Source organism: Gallinula chloropus, assembly GCF_964237585.1.
Source record: "Gallinula chloropus genome assembly, chromosome: 17".
Lineage (NCBI taxonomy): Eukaryota > Metazoa > Chordata > Aves > Gruiformes > Rallidae > Gallinula > Gallinula chloropus.
In genome coordinates this window covers 13,878,364-13,900,726 of record NC_140102.1, presented here as the reverse complement: position 1 = coordinate 13,900,726, position 22,363 = coordinate 13,878,364, and the positions used below count along the sequence as shown (strand labels likewise).

At 48.0% G+C, this 22,363-nt stretch overlaps 1 protein-coding gene across 1 annotated transcript in view; it reads right to left on the bottom strand.

The window, feature by feature from the left end:
• Positions 1-978: 978 nt before the first annotated feature.
• FBXW8 (F-box and WD repeat domain containing 8) overlaps positions 979-22,363 on the bottom strand; it is a gene marked incomplete at its 5' end in the record, with an annotated part of 53,581 nt that continues 32,196 nt past the window's right edge. The window contains 6 exons of the mRNA XM_084271908.1: positions 979-1,821; positions 2,782-2,898; positions 4,818-4,991; positions 9,397-9,524; positions 19,909-20,118; positions 21,560-21,756. Coding sequence (XP_084128034.1) covers positions 1,677-1,821; positions 2,782-2,898; positions 4,818-4,991; positions 9,397-9,524; positions 19,909-20,118; positions 21,560-21,756 — 971 coding nt within the window. The 3' untranslated portion in view covers positions 979-1,676. The remainder of the gene's footprint in view (positions 1,822-2,781; positions 2,899-4,817; positions 4,992-9,396; positions 9,525-19,908; positions 20,119-21,559; positions 21,757-22,363) is intronic.

The window sequence follows — 22,363 nt, the reverse complement described above, 5'->3', positions numbered from 1 at the left end:
AGGTTGGGCTGAGGAGAGACCCAGGGGCAGCTGCAGCAGGGATGCTCCAGCCCTTGGACTGCTCCATGCCCTCAGCCAGCCCCTCTCCTGTGGGTTTGGGTGCACCCTGTGCCCCTCCCCAGCACTGCACTTCCAAACCAACCCCAGCCAGGCAGCAAAAAGGCGTTAGGTTAAGACTTAAACCTCAGTTTAAACTCGACTTACACGGCTTTGGCTTGTGCCACAGAGTTTAAGGGGTAAATCACAACCCTGAGTTTTACACCAGTACAACATCAGTGCAGGGCTTCAGCTCTTCTTACCAAACTGGTTCTATCAGTGCAGCTGGGGGTTGAGTCTTGCTCCTCATTTTCACCAGAGGTACCATATGGCACCCTTCAGCCTGGATGCTTCTCCACAGCATTAGTGCCTGGAGAAGAGAAGGTTGCAGGAGAGAGACCTCGGAGCCCCTTCCCATCCCTTGAGGGGCTCCAGGAGAGCTGGAGAGGGGCTGGTGCCAAGGGCAGAGAGGGCCAGGGGAATGGCCTTCAGCTGCAGGAGGGCAGCTGGAGAGGGGCTGGGAGGCAGAAATCCTTCCCAGGGAGGGGGAAGGCCCTGGCACTGGGTGCCCAGAGGAGCTGGGGCTGCCCCGCAATCCCTGGCAGGGTTCAAGGCCAGGTTGGATGGGGCTTGGGGCACCCTAGGGGGGTGTCCCTGCCTGTGGTGGGGGGAGGGGGCACTGGGGGCTCTGAGGTTCCTGCTCACCCAAAGCGGTCTGGGGTTCTGTGACAGTGCTTTGGGGAACCCTGAGTCCCAGCCCCTGGGAAGAAGCTCCAGGTGCTGGGGAGGGGCACAGCCAGCAAATAACATCCCTGACAACTAACCTGAGCTGTGATGGCCTCGTGTTCCAGTGCGTGGGGCTTTTTATCCTAAAAGACTTGGGAACAAAGCCCCCCCCTTCCCCCCTCCCCAGACTGGAGACCCATTCTGTACAGAATCTCAGAGACTTAAAAAAATAATTTATTTTAAAATCATTTTGATGCACGTGGTCTGCTGAGCTACCCAGCTTCCAGCCCAGCCAAGGACAACATTCCACTCCCTCTCTCCACCACGCTCCCCTCCCAAGCACTGCACCCTTCTGTGCCTGGTCCTGTCCCTGGACACATTCCCACGCGCTCCCAGGAAAAGGAGAGCAGCTCATGACAAGGAAAGACATTTCAAACACGTGGCCCAGCAAGATGCTTTTTCCATGTCCTTGGTGGTTTCTTCTCCCCTCTCTGGACAGGCCCAGCCTCCTCTGCGTGCTCCCAGCCTCCCACTACTTCAGCAGGTTGCTGCTTGGGGCTCCCATTCCCGACCATGACCTCTGCCAAGCTGGGATCAGCAGCATTTTTCCCACAAGCAGCAGGAAGGAACACTTCTGTTTACACTGAAGCTACCGACCCCCTTCACTCTCTCTGCTCCACCACAGCAGATCTTTGAACATCTGCACAGTGACACGTCCCATGGCTGTACTCAAGGGCAGCTGTACTCCCTCCTCTGGTTCATATCCCCAGATTTTCAGCAAATGCTCAGCCCATTCCACGTGCCTGCAGCCAACGCCGTCTGTCCAGCGCCTGTCTGTCCCACGTGGAGCATCCCTCTTGCCTCTGCCCACAGACCTGGCAGAGGCTGCACAGGGAAGCCAAGGGAGGTGCTACCTAAATGCTGTCGTAGGGCACGGCGAGGCCGATGTTGTAGTTGTAACCAGTCACTTCGTCGTAGGAGGAGCGGCAGATGGGGAGGACGCTCTCCACAGGCAGCTGGTCTGCTGAGAACTCGTAGGCATGAATGATTCCTTGATGCCTGTACCAGACACAACCAGGACAGGCCATTTTATCACACACCTTAATTAAGTACCGTGGGGAAACGAGCAAAGGTACCGATTGCTGTACAGGTACAGAATGCAAACCCCCTGCTGTCTGTGCAGCCTGAAGAGGCAGAACTGCCCCCTGCCTCCTTCCAGCCCCCCAAGCCTGGAAACACCAAGGGCGAGTCATTGGCTTTGGCATTGGGATCTGCTGAAGCACTGCTCACTGTGGCAGGCAGGGAAGGGGAGTGGCTGCAATCTGGCAGTTCAGATGTGCTACCTGCCACCTGAGATGCAAATACCAACACCTGGAGTTTAAATACCAGCAGCTTTCCTTTAGGAGGAGGTATCATTACTACTGCTTAGAGCAAGGAGAGGGCTGCATGCCCCATCTGGCCTCAGTGGCCTCCACACTCCCCTACTGAAAGAGAAATACATTTTTTTTATGCTCTGAAGTAAAGAAAGAGCCAATTCATCCTGGTTCTGAAAGCCTTAGCTTTAAGCTTTTAAAAATTGTATTTCTTCAACGCTACACCTTCTCTACTACTGGTCTGGGGCATGACTCAGGTGCTTAACGTGCCAATTTAAAATATGGATCTTCAACTGTGCCACCTACAACTACCTGAAGGGAGGTTGTAGAGAGGTGGGCAATGGTCTCCTCAGCCAGGGGACAGAAGATGGGACAAGGGGAAAAGGCCTCAAGCTGCACCAGGGCAGGTTTAGATTGAACATTAGAAAATAATTTGTTACTGAAAGAGTTGTTGTGGCCTGGCACAGGCTGCCCAGGGAGGGGCTGAGTCACTGACACTGGATATGTTCAAAAAAAAGGGTAGATGAGGTATTTAGGGATCTGGTTTAGCTTAGGATGGGAATGGTTGGACTTGATGATCTTCAAAGGTCTTACCCAGCCTTGTGATTCTGATTCAAACTGCTCCTCTCCAGAGCTGGCTACTCACTTGCGGTGCGCGGCGAGGTCGTCGTCCATGATGCTGGCGCCGCGGGGACTCCTCTCATCGGGGACGTTGGCGGTGATGAGGCTGTGGGAGTTAAACCACACGTGGCGGACCGGGTGCCTGGAAAACAACCCCGCAGCGGTGGGTGAGATGCCACCTGCATCAGGCTCTTCCCATCCAAGGGCGGGGAAGGAATCGCTCCGGATCAAGCTAGGATCCATGGGAAGCGGCTGGGAACCTCACCTTTGGCTCTCCTCCTCCGCCCCGAGCGATAAAGGCAGCTTTTATCCCCATCTAGTGGGCTCTTCCCAGAACACACGTGGAGGCCAGAAAACGCTCGGGCGCCTCGGCAGTGCAGCACGCAGGCTGCCCGCTCACTCACTGCGTGAGGACCGCAGCAGCACGCCCCTGGGAAGAGCCCCAGGGCCCCCACACCCCAAGCGACGGCTGGTTTAGACGGTCGATGGGACACAACTCGGGGGTCTGGTCTTCAGCCCCTTTCCTCTCGCTGGTAAATAAACCAGCCCTGAACCCTGTACAAGTAACTTCTCATTTACTCAGATGAAGGTGGCTCATCTTCACTGCCTACAGCTACCTGGCAGGAGGGTGTGGAGAGGCAGGGGGTGGTCTCTGAACCCAAGCGACATGTGATGGGACAAATAGGGATGGGCTCAAGCTGTGCCAGGGCAGGGTCAGGTCAGACATCAGGAAAAAGTTCTTCCCTGAAAGGGTCATTGGATACTGGCACAGGCTGCCCAGGGAGGGGCTGAGTCACCGACCCTGGATGGATTTAAAAGACGGGCAGATGAGGTGCTCAGGGACATGGGTTAGTAGAGGACAGGTATGAGTTGGACTTGATTATCTCAAAGGTCTTTTCCAATCTGGGGATTCTCTGATTCTGTGCCCAGGACCCTACCGTGTCTCCTGCCATCTTCCTTAGCTTCTGCCCTTGCTTTCTGTGGGTAACACCTCCCCACACACACATCCCTTCTTAGCTATGAAGGCCTTTCTGATTGAAGTGATCCCTTCTGATTCCTATATGGATTAAACAGTATTTTAAGTGTTTAATCGAATGGTTTCACTTCAGCACCTGCCCAGCGCTGGGATCCGTGCTGCCTGCCCTCCTGCCCTGCTCCTTAGGAGACGATCAATGCAATAGTGTCCTTAATGCATCGGCCGCATCACCGCGGGCTTTGTAACTCACAGGGTCAGGCAAGGAGGAGATACCTGCTATTAATCAACAACAACTCCAACCTGAACTCCTCTGACATCCAGCTCTTTCTTCAGGGGAGATGCATTTAAAAAGGAAATAAATAAAGGGGTTGGGCTTTATCTGCTCACGGTGGGAGGGAATCGCTCAGACCCAGGAGGGGCTCAGCCCTTGAGTCCTCATGTAAAACTAACCACACCGTGCTCAGGAAACCATAGCTCGGCTGTAGGAGCTCAGGGTCTTCTGTCAGCCCTGGGACACAGATCCCTGCTCACACTTTCAGTACCAGACTACCTGTGCTGTCAGTACCAACCAGTGTTTGACTATTTACATGAGTTTAAATACAGGCCTGGCTTTGATCGTTACCGCTGAGGGAGCGTGTGAGCCAGGTGGATGGAAACACGGGTACTGTGTGAGGATGGAGTGGGCAGCCACAGTGGAACCAGCCACCCTGGTGACAACAGCCAGGAGCCTGGCACTTTGAATCTGAGGTTCAATAAAGTAACCGCTGATTGGGGACAGGGTAGGGAGAAGACACCAACTGAACTTCACTGAAGATGCAGAGGAAACAGCTTCCATGCTCCCTTACACCACACAAAGCATTCCTGGTAGGTAAGGAGCAAAAAGCCAACTGCCAATGAGCACACACAGAAAGGTGCATAAGGCTCCAGGTGGGGAGAGAATCTGTTCCCAAGTCACATGAAAGCTAGAAGAGCTCTCAGAAGCTTTAGACAGGGGCATGTTATCATTTTGGTCCTGGACCACCCCATCCCCACACTCCAGATCCAGCACACACCCTCACAAAGGGATCCCACGAAGACAAAATTACCTGGCGTGCATTTCCCAGAGTTTGGTGCCCATCCGCTGGTCCCACACACAGACCAAGCCCTCTTCTCCTCCACTGACGATCTTCCAGTCATCCATCTGGACTGCAGACACTCCCAACTGGTGGGCATAGAGGGAGCACACGGATTCGCTTCTGCGGAGGTCGAACACCCTGACCCTGAAGGAAAGGGAGTGAAGAACAGAGACAAGAGTAGCTGTGGATCATCAGTCTGTGGGTCCCCAGAGCAGAAGGACTTCAGAGGTTATGACAATACACCTAGGACAGCTATGCTGCTTTCCAAGGGTGGCAGTGGCTCTATGGCTGCTACAGTGCCAGAACTGCAGCTCAGCTGACAGTTCTTCACCACTGTTTCCATGCTGATGGCTATGAGGAAAGATTTTTCTGGCACCATGCAGGACCTCTCTAAGTCCTAGGTGATAGGAACCTTAAGTGAAATTTGGAGAAAGGTTTTCTACCTGCACCTCCCAACCTGTCAGCAATGCTGTGAGGCAGAAAGGACTGGGTGTGGGGCAGACTGACAACACATCCCACCCCTTGGTACCGGACTCGTGTCTGCTACAGCCTAGGGGTAATACCATTCACAGACTGATGGGATGTGTTGGGTGGGAAGGGACCTCTAAAGGCCATCTCATCCCACCCCTGCAGTAAGCAAGGACACCTTTAACTAGAGGAGGTTGTTCAGAGCCCCATCAAGCCTGAGCTTGAATGTCTGCAGCAGCTCATGGTCTTCCATCAGTCCCAGGACACGGATCCCCACTCACACTTTCAGTACAGAACTACCTGTGCTGTCAGTACAAACCAGTGTTTAACTATTGAAATGAATTTACATACCTGCCTCCTCCAGGAGGCCCCTGGAGGGATGGGGCCCCCACCACCTCTCTGGGCAGTCTGTGCCAGTGTCTCACCACCCTCAGAGGGGAGAATTTCTTCCTAAGGTCTCATCTAACCCTGCCCTGCTCTAGTTTAAACCCATCGTCCCTCATCCCATCACTCCAGGCCCTTACAAACAGCCCTGCCCAGCTTTCCTGTAGGTCCTCTCAGGGACTGGAAGGGGCTCGGAGGTCTCTCCACAGCCTTCTCCTCTCCAGGCTGAGCCAGCCCAACTCTCTCAGTCTGTCTCTGTAGGAGAGGTGCTCCAGCCCTCAGATCATCCTCATGGCCTCCTCTAGACCCGCTTCAAGAGGTCCATGTTCTTCCTGTGCTGAGAGCTTGAACTTCATGAGGTTTGCATGGGCCTCCCTCTCCAGTTTGTCATCCAGAAGGACCTGCACATCCTGCCCCTCTGGTGTCTCAACCCACTGCTCAGCTTGGTATCATCAGCATAACTGCTGTGGGTGCATTTGATCCCACTGCCTATGTCATTGATGAAGATATTAAACAATATTCTCATTAAGAGGATGGAGGAAAGAACTATTACTATAAAGACTGAGGAAGAGACTAAACATGTGGTGACCCAGGAGACAAGCCAGGGGAGTCATGGGTTAATATGCTTGTGTTATTCACTGGTACTGAAACAGAGCCACCCACAAGCACTCATCAAGCTTCATTTCTTCTGAAAAAACTCCCAAAACACCACCAGTGACTGTGGCAGCTTTTAGGTGCAGCTGTTTTGTCAGGAATTACTGATTGCTCAGACAAGACATTCTGAAGAGAAAGGTATCAAAGGAAAGAGAGCTCAGACTTCAACCACTGCAACAAGTCCACAGAACCACCTAAAGCTAACGATGTGAAGCTTTAACCCCAGGACACACCTCAGGGAGTGTGACTTTTTGGATCCTTGTGTACCAAGGTTTAGAGATAAAGCAAAGTACATCAGCAAATTTTCAAAAATGCAGCGAGTGAAAACAAAAGTAAAGGGGAAATACTGATCCCAGATCTCAAAAGAAGCCAGAGAAAGTTCCTCCCAGCTGACAGCTTTCAAAAGCAAAGCCATCAGGTACACATTAATTCCAGAAAAGGCCAAGCCACGCTTGTTCCAACACATTAACTGTACTTTGTTCCATACCCCTGCTATGATCCTAATGGGGTTTGCAAGCCTTTCCTTTTCCTTCCTCAAACGGAGCCGGCATCACACGCTTCTACAAACAACACGTTTCAGCAGCTGAAATAAAAGGCAACAGAACAGTCCAGAACTCCAGCAGAGTGACATCCATCTGACACACAGAGAAACCACGCTGGAAGGGAGCGAGGAGCACGCTCCGCGCGGCTCCGCAGTCACCCCTAGGAAAACCCCGCCGCAGCAGTTGCTGATGGTGAAAAGGGACTTCTTGCCTTCTCCAACTCCAGCAGAGAGCAGCTTTGGCTCCGTATCAGAGCTGTGCTTTGGGTAAGGATGGGGTATTTTTGGAAGCGTTCACACCCAGCGCTCTCCCTGCCTTCCCGCGCGTGTTCTGCACGGCAAATCAAAGCTTCTTGTGTGCGGTAAGCGCAGTTGGAAAGGAAGATCTGATTGTGCCCTGGTTATTTCATTAGGAAAGGCCCCAGGTTCCAGCAGGCAGGTGTCCCTTCTGGCACACCCTTGGAAGAATTGGGAGGCACGCTGGAGTTGGGTAGATGTGCTTTAAACACAAAGAAGGAAAAGCGTTTTGCAAATCTAATGGGCTGCTCGCAGGCCGGCCTGGCGTGGCTGCCATCCCCTGCCTCGACAGCTGGGCTCAGCGGGAGCGCGTCAGCCGCCTCCGAGTCCAAGGCAGCCCCGAGGCAGGTGTTCTCGTGACCAGGCTCTGACTCTCCTGTCAGACTACCTCAGCAGTGAGCTCCCCTGCCTCTCGGAGGGCACAGGGTACGTGTTTCCATCCACACCTTCCAGCGACAGCGCACACTGGGCTCGCCATGTGTTTGCTTTCCCAGAGCTGTTGGCAGCCTCGGGTCCCACCCAGAGGAAGGGTGCTGTGGTGCAGTGCTTCAGCACACCCTCCCTGCAACCCCATCTCTCACCAGTGCGAAGGACAGCTAAGCAATCAAACCAATCAGCACTGCTTCATGAGTGTCTGCCGACCGAAAGAGGCTTTATAGGTCCTACCAAACCCATTCCACAAGTGTTACAATCGTGGCTGAGAATAAAGGCCACCCCAGAGTAGTGAAGGGGTAACATTTCTGTTTTCCATTCAAGCAACAGGGCTTCCCGCTGTCCACCAGCAGCTTCAAGTCCCATGGCCAGGTCCCTGTTTAGCACATTTGCTCCATTAAAGGGTGTGTGCCTGGGTGCCCAGCACCTACCAACGCCCTTCAAACACCACCACACGTGGAGCTGACCTCTGAGATACTCACAGTCTCATCTCCTGGATGCCAAACTTAACTGCTGAGCTATCGATCCCTGCCTTCTTGCAATTTCCATGATGGCCAACCCCTGAGCTGAGTCCCCGCTCGAGCTGTAACACTGGAAAGCTTTCTGGAGGCAAAAGGACTCTCGTATTATCACCCTCGTAATAAAGGGAGTAAATTTCAATCTCACTTAGGGGTTATCAACTTTATCTACTCTCCCATCATCATGCAAGAGATGAAAATTGGAGGAGGTTTTATTGGGGTGCTTTGGAAAATCAATTACCTGCTTTTAGAGGGGGAAAAAACCCCATTCCCAAGGATTCAATTACATGTGTCAAACTTTAGCTATTCCCTTCACCCTCCTTGCTGGAGAGGCATGAGGTCTGCTCGTGCTGCCTGTTCACCATGAAGGCAAAAAACCTGTTTGACAAAATAATCATTTTTGCAAGCTGCTGCTCTGGTGGGACAGAGGTCTGGGATTTGGCAGGGGGAAGTATCCGCCTCACAATCTGATACCCACCGCCACACCAGACCACCACCTGCAGCCTGATGCCCAGCGCTGAAAGGAGGAGGGAAGGAACAGGGAGCCATTAGGGACTGGCTCCTCGCCATCCCACATCTCCTTTGGTGCACTGGATCAGACCCCACAAAATAACTAGCCAAAAAAAGAAAACCTAAAAATTGGACTCAAAGGGTCTTTTTAAGCACTTTAATCCTTTCGCACTGACTGTTCCCAGCGCGTCCGTTCCTGGCACCAGATATTGTGCAGGGAAAATCCTACTCCCCAAGCCAAGGAGTTAAAGAGAAAGCTGCTAATCAGCTAAATAGAAGCTGGAATCTGTTCATATGAAAGTCTCTTTTTTTTTTTTTTGTCACCTGAGGGACATCACAGTGTTCTGAAATACACTCTTGACATCATTTGGCAGGCAGACCCATCTCATCCTACATGATTCATCCCTTAGGTTATTTTTTTAATATCAGAAAGTGAGCTTTTAAATGCCAAACTAATTTTGCGGGTGGTGGTGGGGAAGTGGAAGATATTCCAAGTGGTCTCGCTGGGCTGTACACCAACTGCGTCCACCAAATGGCTTCAAAAGAAAGTCTTCCCATGGAGCTTTCCGAAACAAAGCACACTGGCAGCCACGTCCAGCTATTACCTAATATTTTGTTCCTGAAGTTCACACAGGCTGCATTTGAAACATTAGAGGAGAAACATATTCTAGCAGGTCCAGATGTAGGACAGCAGGACAGGAAGTAAGCTAATTTGAGATGGGTTACCGCTCTCGGTAGTACCTACCTTCTGTCTTTATTGCCTGTAACAAGCATGTTTGGAGGACTGTTCCGGAGGTTGACACACGTGAAGTCACCCATGGAGTTGCCCAACTTCCTTAGGCACTGACTCGTTTCCAGGTTGTAAAGAAGAACCTGGCAGAAAGAGAACAAAAAATGTAGCGCGAGCACATCTACTACGCTTTGCTGCAGCATAAAGCAGACAGAGGTACTGCCATCAGAGATCGTCTGCAGGATTTGTTTCTCAACATTCTAATGCACAGTCCCAGTACAGATCCATCCTGATTAAGAAGGGACACGACACAGCCTCAAAAATAGAGTTTTGTAATAGAATCCATCAAGAAGCAGGGTCATGAGGCTCTGGGCAGCCAGCAGCAGGTGGGCATAGCTCTCGGGCAGCAGAGTGAGCCACACAGATTTATTCCAGGTCCATGTGAGGCTTACCTGGAAAAGCAAAGCTTCTTCAGCAGTTTTAGGAATTGACAGGGCAGTGACAGTAAACAGCAACAGGGTTTAGAAGGTTTAGACAGACGGACTGTGCAAGAGAGACTGAATCAGAGGAAGAACTGCCAAGCTGAGCTGACTCAGCGCTGACGGGCCCTGCTGAAGCTTTCGCCCAGATCATGAGGCAGGACCAGCCGAAGGAGGTTTTACATCTCACACCACAGTTCAGATGGGAAACAACTAAAACAACTCCGATTTTAAGCAACATCTCCAAGCCCATTCAACCCCAGACTGGGCAAGAAGTAGGAGGCTCTTTCCCCTCTGTTTGCCCTCCTCTCCTCTGTACAGCCACCAGTTTAATCGCACTCGCTGACTTTCCTAAGAGGCCAGAGGACGTTTATTTGTTTGGGCCTTTCAATTTAGGAGAGCAAGTGTTTTTAGGAAGAGAAAAACACACTGGTGAAAGCCCAGCGGAGCTCAGGGCAGTACCTGCTTTTATGTAACTTCATAAACATTATTGAATTTCACAGTGATGAAATTTAATTGAGAAGAAACCTACGGCCATGGAAAGAGTGGCCAGTTAAAGCATCAGGAAAAAAACCCTGATGGCTTCCACGGCAACGCCAGCACGGTGATGTCAATGTCACATCAATATTAACTTCTACCTTTCTGATTATATCCACATGTGGCTTAATAAATGTCACACTGTCTGTACAGGGTATTTCAACATCTGCCAGAGCAGGGATGGTGATGCTGCCTGGCCTCGTGCTTCCTACCCGTGCGATGTTAGTGAGCATCCGGAAGGCCGAATTAAGAGAGTGGGGGGCTGGGGAGGGGGTGGGGATCAATTCACAGTGGATGCCTCTGGACAACAAAAGTGAAGCATCAGAAGTCTCTAGGAACACTGCAAGGAAAAGCAGAGAATTTGCAGGTTTCCCCCACCTGCCGTTTCTCTTGACTGAAGAGTAGGCACAGCTTTATCTGGCTGTGTTACAGACTCCCTGTTAGAATCAACACATTCATACCTGACTTCCTCGGTTGCTTATAACATTAACAATCTCCCCAAGAGTTCCCTCTCCCCACCTTGTCTTTGTGAAGGTACCTGCCTCAAATACTGATCCTTCAGCATGTAATTTTTCATCCTTAAGACCCAAAAACCCACAGCAATTTCACCCAGGCTCTGAAAAGAACAGGGACTCTACCTTTGCAGCAAGGCTCAGGACACAGAAATTGCTATACAATTAATTTAAACTTCCATGGGTATGAAAGAGTTGCTACAAACCCTGTGAGAACGTTAGTCTTCAAGGTGAAGACCAACTTTCAGGCGGCTCTTGCTTGCAGCACGGCTTCTGACAGCTCGCTCACCAAACCAGAGCTAATGACATTCTGGCAGAAAGATCTTTTGCAGGGTTTTCAGCACAAAGGAAATTAATATTTGTGTCTGGCAACTAAATTTCTCCTTGGAAAGTTTTGAACAAAAGACAAAGTCAATAAACTGCTGGATGCAAGTGAGGAACAATAAACTGTGGGGTCAGCAGCAGCGTATTCCAGCTCCCAGCCGAGGCCCTGAACCAGCCCTTCCCAGCTGTATGGTAACTCTCCGGAGAGGAGAGGACCAAACTCTGCTTTCTCTAAAGCCCCCAGGGGCTAATACTTAAAGAGAACATCCATAAACTATTAATTTATCTAAGTGACCATCGCTCCCATCTATCCCATAAACATGTGATACCTACTTGAAAATCCAGTTAGGGCCATGGAAGGCTATGATGAAAAACTGCTTCCACACAGCATTTAAAGACCCCCCTGTTTTACTTGGAGCAAATGTTACATGTTCTCCTGCTCATGGTCTCAATTTTAGGCCCAGGGCAATCCTCATATGTAGGCAGCACCAGCCAAAACAATGATTTATTTCTCCTCCTGTGGCTTGTAGATGGCCACTGATTTGAAGTGTTTGCACCTAGGAGAATCTGTTAGAAAATAAAGGCTCAGAGGCACAGAGTCTTTTATCATGCTCTCCTGTCCCCTCCCATTCCTTCTCTTCTCCTGGCAGTCTCCATTATTTTAAAGGACTGCTGGGTTGATTTTATTGGGGTTTGGTGGGTTTTTTTTTTAATTTTATAATGCACATGTGTATTTCTAGCCAATTAGCCCCATCACTGGAAGAAAGATTCCCCTTGTGATTTCTGGTGATCAGGCTTTACCCATCTTTAAATTCAACTTCTACCTTGAGCGATTTTACGATCTGCAAATAAGTTTCCAAACCATATCCTGGCAAACAGGCAGGTGAAGAGACAAAAGGAACTCCAAATGCTTTTTAAAGTCTGAATAATAATTTCTTGAAGCTGGGGCTTTTAAAAGCATACTGATGACAATTCTGAAGTTGCTAGAACACTTCTGATGAGCTCTCCTACAATATCCCAAGGCAACAAGGATTTTCTTTCCAAAGGCCAAGGAGAAAGAACGAAAATACCTGGTCGATAGGGACTTGAAATAAGGGCCTGCATGTTAAAGGGCAGATAAAGCATGGATCTTTAGGAGGTTTATAATCCTATAATGCACACTGCAAGGGGATTACCCTTTTAAAGATATTTATAATCCTATAATGGACACCCAAGACCAGTGACCTAATAGGTACCAAACGGAAGGTAAGAGAACCAAGAGCATTTGGGTGTGAAATGAAGTATCCTGGGATAACACACTAACGAGCATCCCTCACCCCAGTGGGGCTGCTGGGACACAAGGGAGGGAAAGCATTAAATACTCCGTGCAGATGTATCAGGACCTAACGCACGAAATACAAAGTGTTACCTATTAACATTGTTCAAAGGAAAAAGTCTGAGTTATTGGCCAAGGGCCAAGCAATCTCCCAGAATGCTTAATAATTCATCAGGCCAGAAATAGCCAGAGTACCTTTACCATTATGTTTAGTTAAAGACCACAGAGATTAGAAAACACATTATCCATCTCAGAGGCGATTCTTTCCATGTTACAAGTCCCTTAACGACCTTTACCATCTCTCCCCCTCTCTCTCTCTCTTTTAATAAGGCTGAGCAAATGGGACTTCATTTTATCCGATTGCCACAGACTAGTGGTATTAATTATTCATGCTCATACTCTCCCCTTTGTTAAGGCAGTGCATTAGACTAATTTCCCTCTTTACTGCCCAAGTTGGGCAAGTCTCAACCCGTGGCCACTGTTCTGGGATAGATGCGCTGGGAAGCTGGCAAATTCACGAGACCAGGCAGAGGAAGAAAGGAAAAGGGCTTGAGGAAACCAGAGAGCAGTGGGTACAGGGAGCTCTCTTTAAATACTGTCCAAGAACTCAAGGAAGAAGACTAAATTAATTCACAAAGAATTAAAGTCTCTGTAGCCAGAATAGCTGAGCTGTGAGCTTTGTTACATCTTGCAGCTAAGTGAGGTCAAGCGTGGTCGATGTACTCTGGTTGAGATACTTCCAAGAAAAACCAAGGAACTGAAGGAAACGCTGTTGATGGAAGTCTTCCATGCGTGTCCAATACCCCAGCAGGTGTTTTGGGATCCTGCGTTGTTGGAGATGTCCTTTTTGGATGGAACATTAAAACAACAAATCCCCAAGCACTTGTTATCAAAGAGCCTGTGGTACTTTCAACAAGAGCAGGGGTGTTCAACCCACTGTCCTGGCTGGAAGCCAGCAGACAACTGCTTTGTGAAAAACCTCCCTTCCCTCTGCAATCACATTTCTGCTGCTAGTCAGGAGTTACCACGTTGCATGGTTTAGGAAAAACCCAGCTGGCTTTCGGAATTGGGCAGAGCACTCTGTATGTACAGTGTATTTCAGGCTGATTTAGATGAAATACTGAATGGGGCATCATAAATACTAGCAAGAAGTCTACTGTAAAGCCACACTCAAAGCCTACAGCCTTTTCCTTACTAACACAGGGGATACAGTCAAGGATGACGTTCTCAGAAAGAACCGTTTAGGAGAGAGGGTTCCAGCTCTCATTTTAGAGACAGGGGATCAAACAAAACAATCTGTGTGGCTCAGAGATGCAGAGGAGCAATCAGCAAGATCAGGCACAGAACTTGCATTTATTCATTTATTTTCAGGTTATGTTTCTGCCCCTTTCCTTCCACCCATCCCTCTGCCAACTACAACCCTCCCTTTGCCTGAATACACACAAGTATCACCAGCAAAAGGAAGGGTCGTGACATTTCAAGTCCACCATCAATCAAAAAGGTTCTGTGTTTTTTTCCCTCTGGTAAAACCCATTCAATTCAGAGGGAGCCCACTAAAGTGATAAGGATATTTCATACACACTTGCAGCAGAAGTCATCAAATTAAGTACAGCATATGGCACACACTGCTGTGAGTTTGAATTTTATTTCTAAAGGGATGTGCAAAAAAAAATACAAAATAATCTTTTCCAAGTTTACAAGCCTCTGGGGAACAGTTTCCCAGTGCAAATGTATTGAATTGCCTACTGTAAATATGGCACGTAACACTGCAACAACAACAAAGAAATGTGAGTATTAACAAATGCAAGGTCAGCATCTTGATACTTGTATACAGAGATAAGTGTTCTGGCTTCATAAATTTAAAGATGAGCTAAGATTTAAGAGGAGCAGCCGAGGGAGACAGACAGACAATCAGAGAGAAAGAAAAAAAAAAAAAACACAAGAAAAAAAATAAAAGAGTAAATCATACACAAAACAGCACTAAAAAAAATAATTAAAAAAAAGCAGTTAATATACATGAATAATGGATGTTTGATTTAAAAGCCGTTTACTCCAATATGATGTAATTTTTGACAATCAGCCAGAGAGACTATTTTGCAAGTTCTTGCCAGATATAAGTCATTGTGTAAAGCTGGTAACACAACCGCTTCTCCGAGCATGTGGAAAATTGACTTTCATACCATCCTAAAGGTGACTTCAGGCTGGCAAGCAAGAGCTGGTATTCCGCATGCGCTGAGCTGCACCGAGCAGCCTGGAGCAACGCTTACAGACCCACGCAGAGAACTGCAACAACGACAGAGCTGAAGCAGCCTGCAGCAAACCCAGCTGCACAAGCAGCCAGCACACACATCACCCGCTCTTCCCAACACCTACACCTGCCCTAGAAGTTGCACGTGAAGCTCCAGAGGAGCACAGTTTGTTGGGTTGGGTTGAGGGGGGTTTTTTTGCTGTTAAAAGTTTTCATTTGAGTGCAGTCAGTCAAAAAGTAAAACTCCAAGCTGGCAGCACGAGGCAGAGCCAAGCATTGTGCAGGCAGGGCGCGAGCTCCGGCACCACCATCCTGCCAACGCACCTGCAGCCCTTTGCTGTTCCAGTACTGGACACTGCCCGAGCGCGGGCTGCCAGCCTCGGGGACTCTGCCAGCGCTGATGGGTTTGTGATGTGGACAGATGTCTGCTAGGACCTGGAATGAGGTCACCAGACTCATTTGACTTGTGGCTGAAGATCGATGTAAGAGTTTAGGTACCCAGAGATGAGAGGATATTATGTTTTCCCATTGCATCACCCACTCGCTAAAGAAAAACAAAACCCCAAATGATCCCACCACCACAAACAGAGTGCTAGTCCAGAAATGCACCTTCCCTGACACAGTAGGGTAGGACAGGTAAAAGGAAGGCAGGTAACTCTTAAAAATGGAATGAATTCTCTTGGTTTCATAGCTCATGCTCTTGGATACTCACTGCACACCCACTAGCAGTTGTATTTTCAGCACCTGAGACCTTCACCTAAGCAGCTGTGCCAGTTCCGTGGCACTTGCATTAATGTGTAAGTAGGAAAACTACAAGCAGAATGTCACTAACCTCAGGGATCTTTAGCTTGCAGATTTACTTCTGGCCATTTACAAACACAGAAGAACCAAGAGGGAGATTTTTAGCAAGAAATGGGTCAGTGGACACATTGTGAAGCATTTAGGTAAGGAAAACTTCTGCTTTCTCTGCTGGGTTCTGTTTCTTCCAGTGCCTGAGTTACAAGAAGTTACATGGTTCAGATCCTCCAAAACAGCTCTCTCTCCCCGACATGGCATCAAGGAGTTTATAAAGAAAAATGTATTTAAAGCATTTTTCACCTTCAAAGATTTGCTACAGTCCTGCAGCTCCCCAAAGAGAAGCGCTTGGGCAATCCCATATGCCCAAAGTCCTGCCCTTCCAGTGGCAGGAGCACAGGAGTTTATAAAGATCAATTTATCGAGTATTAGACTGTTTACAAGGGTCACAAGAAAAATGAAGAGCACAGCTTTCAAATGAGAAAAGCCAAGATACAAAATTGAAGCCTTCAATACTCCATGATAAATAGAGACATTACAACACCAGAAGAGAAAATGCAAGGTTATCAGTTCACAAGGAGGAAGATTTTGGGTAAAATAAGGTGCAAGAGAGATCTAACAGCCTATATAAAACCACTGTGACCTAAAACCGTCATTCAAGAGACCTGTAAAGTATGAAATTCCATTTAAAGGATTATTTTAAAATTTGCTGGTTTTTTCAGTTAGTATTAGCTCATAACATCCCTTTCAAGTGGTTAATTCTACTGGATACACTCAACATTAGCAAGCGGTTGAAGAACTCTGGAAACATTAAATACAGGAGCAAACCCAGGCAGTATGTCAAGGGCTGATGTGAACAGACAGGTGATGTTGAATGTCATTCATCAAGCAGAAGCCGATCGCCAGCTCAAAACAGATGAAAAATCAACAGCAGAACAAACAACTCCCAAGCTACCCCATCTCCACACACCTAGACTTCTGTTCCTATGTTGGTGGCTCTAAAGTCACCACCACCACCCTCCTTTCAGACCCCACCTACCTGGTCTGAAATGAGGTTTGAGCCTGTGCACAAAGCCACTCTGAATGGTGCTTCCCAATGCCAGGACTGTCACACGAGTTTAATATAAAATTCTCCTGCGTAACACATAAAGTTTCTTTGGAGGAAAAGAAAAAAACCCAAATCCTCTGAGTCCAATAACCTCCTATTGCCAAGAAATAATTCCAGTTCCATTTTAAGCAGAGGAGAAAGATGGTTTGGGTTTTGGGTTTTTGTGTGTGTGTGTGTGTGTTTGTGTCATCCCCCTCCCCCCCAAGAGAATAAAGCACCTATAGATGTCATAGAAATAACCCACATGCAGGAGAGTGCTCACCTGAAGCCATGGGAGGAGCCCAGACTTACTTGAGAGCAGACAGTCCATTCAGGGAAGCTTACAGATAACCCCACTATGAGAAAAGCTTCGGTCAGATCCTATCATCGGTGAGATAACTGCATCAGAACTCAGATATTAACCCCAACATTCACAGTGGTACCTCTTGAAGAGGTTTATATCCTGGCATGAAGGGGACCAAAGCTGGCTCTAGTTTAAATCTGTGCACGTCCATAGAGGTAAGAAAGTATCTGCTTAGATCCAATACTCAAACCCAAAATTCAAACATGTGAATGCCAAGAATCTTGGTGCTGCTGCAGCACTGAGGTGACAGGTGTCCATGCTGTACGGCACCGGGTAATATATTATTTGCTAGACACCATCCTTTCAGGCTTGTCTACTGGATGTCACGAGCACCACCTCAGGTTGAAGGGGACAGCTGGGGTTAGGGCCTTCTCTGTGGTTCATGATCCAGACTGTGTGATTACCCATGCACAAGACTAGATGGGAACACAGATCTCAGCATTCCAAGGATTTGGAATTTAAAAGAAATAGTACACTCCACACTGAGTTAATACAACTGGAATGACTCTCACTAAAGAAATTTCTCTTAGCTTAACATACACCAAAGACCTCCAGGAACACTAAACAGGCGGTCTTTGAAGAATCAGCATCACACTTGGGTTGTCTAATGCTTAACAAAATGAAAGTTGAACTTCCTACAATGTGTTTCTGTCTTCCCTCTCTCCTGCACGGATGTCTGTCCTCTAACAGCAGGCTGCAGTCTATGCTTCAGATATGATGTTTTTCTCCTCTCTGACATTAAAAAAGTTCCCACAAAATTTATGCCTCAGATCTCTACTCCACTGTCAGATTTGGGTAAAACTAGATGGTGACTAAAAAAAAAAAAAAAAGAGAGGGAAAAAAATGGTTTCCCTAAATATATTTCATCAGGAAGCAGGTTACCAGGCAGTAGCAGGAGGACTGAGAGCTTATGCTAAGGAAGAAAAATACCCCTCAGGAAAAACAAAGAAACCCCAAACTGAGAATAAACACAGCGTCCCCGCTACGGCGACACAGCCAGCAGCGATCGGGGCTGGAATCCTCCATCATTACGTTTCCAAGACTGAAAGCTCTCCTCAAGACAGATTGTCAACTTGTGACCGGTGTAATCAGCCAATGCAGAGTCCCTTCACGTCTGCGCAAGGCGACTAATTATCATAATAGACATTAGTAATTAATTTCCGGCGTGATGTCAGCTGGGGCGGCACTGCCAAGCGAGCGTCCTTGTCAAACACACCCCGGCCGTCTGGACGGCTTCGCTCCCATCTCCCTGATTAGGATGCAGGCTGATGTGCTGCTTAATGCAACCTGCCAGCCAACGCCAAATACTTCAGAACTGAATTAGGAATCGTGTCCGGCTCTGCCGAGTGATGCTCGGGGGCCTAAGGAGATTTCTCTGTTCCCCTGCGAGGCACAAAGGTGATCATCGATGTAATGCTCCTGAATGAGGCAATTTTACCTTCTAACCTCCCACCTCTGTTGGGAGAAAGAATTGGATTAGGGCAGCAAAGGAATTAATAAAGACAGCATGGCCTCGCAGCATCTCTCAACCCTAGAGGTATTTATGGTGGCCTCGGCATTTCCCCTGTGAACGGGGAATTTTAAGGGGAAATGAGATGCAGCTGGACACATTTTCTCCTAACACAGGGGTAGTCCTACCCAGGGCTTTCCTGTTCTCTTTGCCTGCCAAAGAAAATGCTGTATCTTCATGCTACGGACCACAGCTCCTTTCATCAGAGTGCTCACCTCCTGCTTCTTTCTCCACCTGCCTGAAGCACTCTCCAGCTCTCTTTCCTGACAGCCTGTCACGTGCCTGAAGTATAACCACAAAAACTGGAATGAAATTAGGGACTGGAAAGGTTAGGCAAGATGCAGGAAAGGGACGGAGACTCTTTGAGGCATCTCAGAACAGGTCTATTCTGTAGCTTGCTCCCAGCCCTGAAGCATGGCTGAGACCAGGAGCAGCCAGCTGCCACCAGTTACCTGGGTCTTGGGCAAGATTCTGAGAACCCCCCTGCTATGGACCTGCAAGCCCTAAAGAGCTCCTCCTGCAAGCAGAGAAGCTGGAGAAGAGCTGCATTACAAGCATGCCTCAGCCCTGAGCCTTCAGCAGGGTTACAAAACCAGTCTGGTTTCGATCTACCCTGCCATTGTCAAGGTGTGCTGATAAGATCAGCAGGCTGTGTTCTGCTGAGCTTCAAACCTACAATCATCATTTAGCTTCTTTTAGGACCACAGTCACACCACCCTCACCAAACTGTAGTAACTCAGTCCAGACAATCAAGGGTACAAAACACCCCAGGCAGCCTCCTCGGGCTGCACATATGTATGTACAAGGCTTGACACGCTGCTCAGGGTCAAGGGAGATTTCGGGGTTTTTTTGGGGCAGGGCTTGTTTTATTGATTATTTTTTAGATTATTTGGGGTGAGTTATTTTGAGACGAGTTCCCCCTACAGGGACACAGACACAGCATACAGCTGAAGAAGCAGCGACTCACCGAGGAGCAGAGTGCCAAGTCTGTACAGTTAGCTGCATAATAATCCCTTACAGAACAAGATTAATAGAAGTGTCAGTTTATTGTGTTAAAAGAATTTCTTCACTGTCAAAATAGCAGGAAGGAAACGCTTAGGAGCATGAACTCTTCTTTTTGCTTTGTCAATTATGATGGTACAGAATCGCTGAATCACAGGATGCTTTGGGTAAGAGCATCTAGTTCCAAACCCCTGCCTTGGTCAGAGACACCTTCACTAGGCCAGGTTGCCCACACATCCAACCTGGCCTTAAATCCCTCCAGGGATGGGGCTTTCACAACCTCTCTGAACATCCTGTGCCAGGGCTTCACCACCCTATATAAAAAAACCCTTTAAAAAAAAAATAGTTAACTACCTGGTTGGGCTCATTCAATAACCAGCCGAAGGTTCTGACCCCAAAGGCTGCTTCATGAGCAGACACGTCGAGGCATGTGACAGGCTGACCATAGACAGAATGCAGGATCTTGCCAGGATCTTCTGCTTTCAGGAGATAGACAATGTCTTCTGCAGCTGCTACGGTCACTGGTTGCCCCGTAACATCTGGAACCAGACTAAGGAAGTTGACCTAGGAAAAAAGAGCAGACTTTTTACTACAGCCAAAAAAATCTTCTGGATCATTACTGGCACCACTAAAGTGAGCAGACTCCTGTAGTGGCTATTGGCTGTCTTGAATCATCCCAATTATTGACTTGTTTCAGACAAAGATCAAGTATTGGATTTATTTCTCAACTTTTGCAAGTTTAGCTCCTTTACAGTCTTTAGAATGAGCCTGTTAAAAAACACCTCAGAACACATTACAGCAGGACACAGCAAAATGTCACATCAAGATAGGAGCAAGTCAATGGACCTGTTCAGGTGAGAGACAGAAAGCTGTGATGTTAAAGCACACAAAGCAAACAGAATGAGAGGTCAGGGCTCCAGAAAACACAGCACATCCACCCAGATAACGTGGAATCACTGATGCCTACCCTGAAACCACGTACATAGCCCCTAAACCAGGACAAACGACATCCCGGCTCTAGGACAGCCCAAGAATCGGCTGCCCTGTCTTCTGTCACAAGCTCAGAATGACACTGCTCTTCCCATTTCAATGTTAAGACATCACTGAAAAGGCTCATCATGGGAAGGGTTCAAACCCCTTCACAGCACTGACGATTCCTACCCTTAGAAGAGAGTGGGGTGTCCTGTGTGTCTGGTCTTTCATGGGTGGCAAACCGACAATTCACAGCAAGAAGCAGGAGTAAAATGGTGGCGTTTTAACATTTTTATTGGGAAACCTCTTAAAAATAAACTAAATCCCCAAACATTCTAAGTACCCTAAGACTGACTTGGCTTTGAAAGCTGGAATTAATCAGGAGTGGTTTGAATCACAACTTCATCCCCATCAGCAAACAGGAGAGAAGCTGCAAGACTCAATCTATTCCTACGCGCTTCCCTGCCCCTTTCAAAGAACGTTGATACTCTGAGACTTAACGGAGCTTCAGAGAACGGGACGGCTTCTGATTTTTAATTAAAATAGTCTTAAAACTTCAGTGACAGAAGGTGCAACCCCAAAGAAGCTGCATAACTAGCTACAGCTTCACAAGTGATACTATTAGCTCGTCTGCAATATCCTGCCTCGGAATTAATCAGATAGCGTTGATCTGGAATGAGACCTTGAGTTTTAGCTCCAATTCTACGTGAGAAAACTGATTTACAAAATGAGCCAACTTAGTTTGATGTTGACAAAAAAAAAATACTAATTGCAACCAGCCAACCTCCTGCACCATATGGACTTCTATTCATTTACACTTGCAGCTTCAGCCAGCATTTCACCCTTGCTCTTCAGCGATGAAAGGCTTGTCCATTAACCTGCTTTGAAAAAAGCAAAGCCTCTCGCTGACGATGCTGTTATCTAGTTCAGGCAACACTCCTGCAAGATTTTTATAAGATCCCTCTTAACTGTACCAAAAATAATTAGTGGATCAGAAGCTCCTGGAATGAAGCTGAGCAGCCTGGAGACTCACCAATTTCTGGATTTCAAATGTTTCTGTAGTTTGCCAGAATCCTCTGTCGTTAGGGCTTTCCACTCTGACCTCAAAGCCAGATGCCGTTGCTACCGCTGCCCCCTCCGACCCCAGACCTAAAGCCTGTATCCTCTGGTTGTGCTGGTAACGATGGATTGGCTCCCGCCCGACCATCAGGCTCCATACACTAATGGTTCCTGTGCATTAAAAAGAAAACCAAAGAAGAATAACCCCACTACTTAACAAGAATTGAAAGGTCACTTGAAGAGGTGATCTTAAAAGTGCTGTAAAGGAAAAGGTACTATAGAGAAAAGAGACTGTAGGGCAGGGAACCAGAACTCGAGGGCACTGCCCAGCACCACGTACCGGAGTCAGAGGGAACTCCGAAAGTTACAGCCTCTGGCATTAAAGTCTCATTGCTTTTGGGGATTCCTAGGGCTTTTCCATTTTGATAATATTATTGTCTACCTTGAGGAAGACTGCTTGAATCCTCTCACTTTTCCACATCTGGAGAAGATCAGACCCCTATGCTTTCACTCTATACACTCACCCTCAATCCCACTAAAACAGTCAGGAAGAACCCACGCTCAGTTTTAAGTCGTTCTGTTGCACATGGGGAAGCTTTAAGGTAAAGAATCTGAAGCTCTGCACACAGCAAGCAGGCCAGGGATTTAAAACCCATTCTTAACAGTTGACAACCAGCAGCAACTCCAATCCTGAGCTCTGCAAAGACAGAAAACAAACGCACAAGAGTTCAAGAAGCTGAAGAATGCAAATCCCAAAGAACACGGGACTACAACTCCA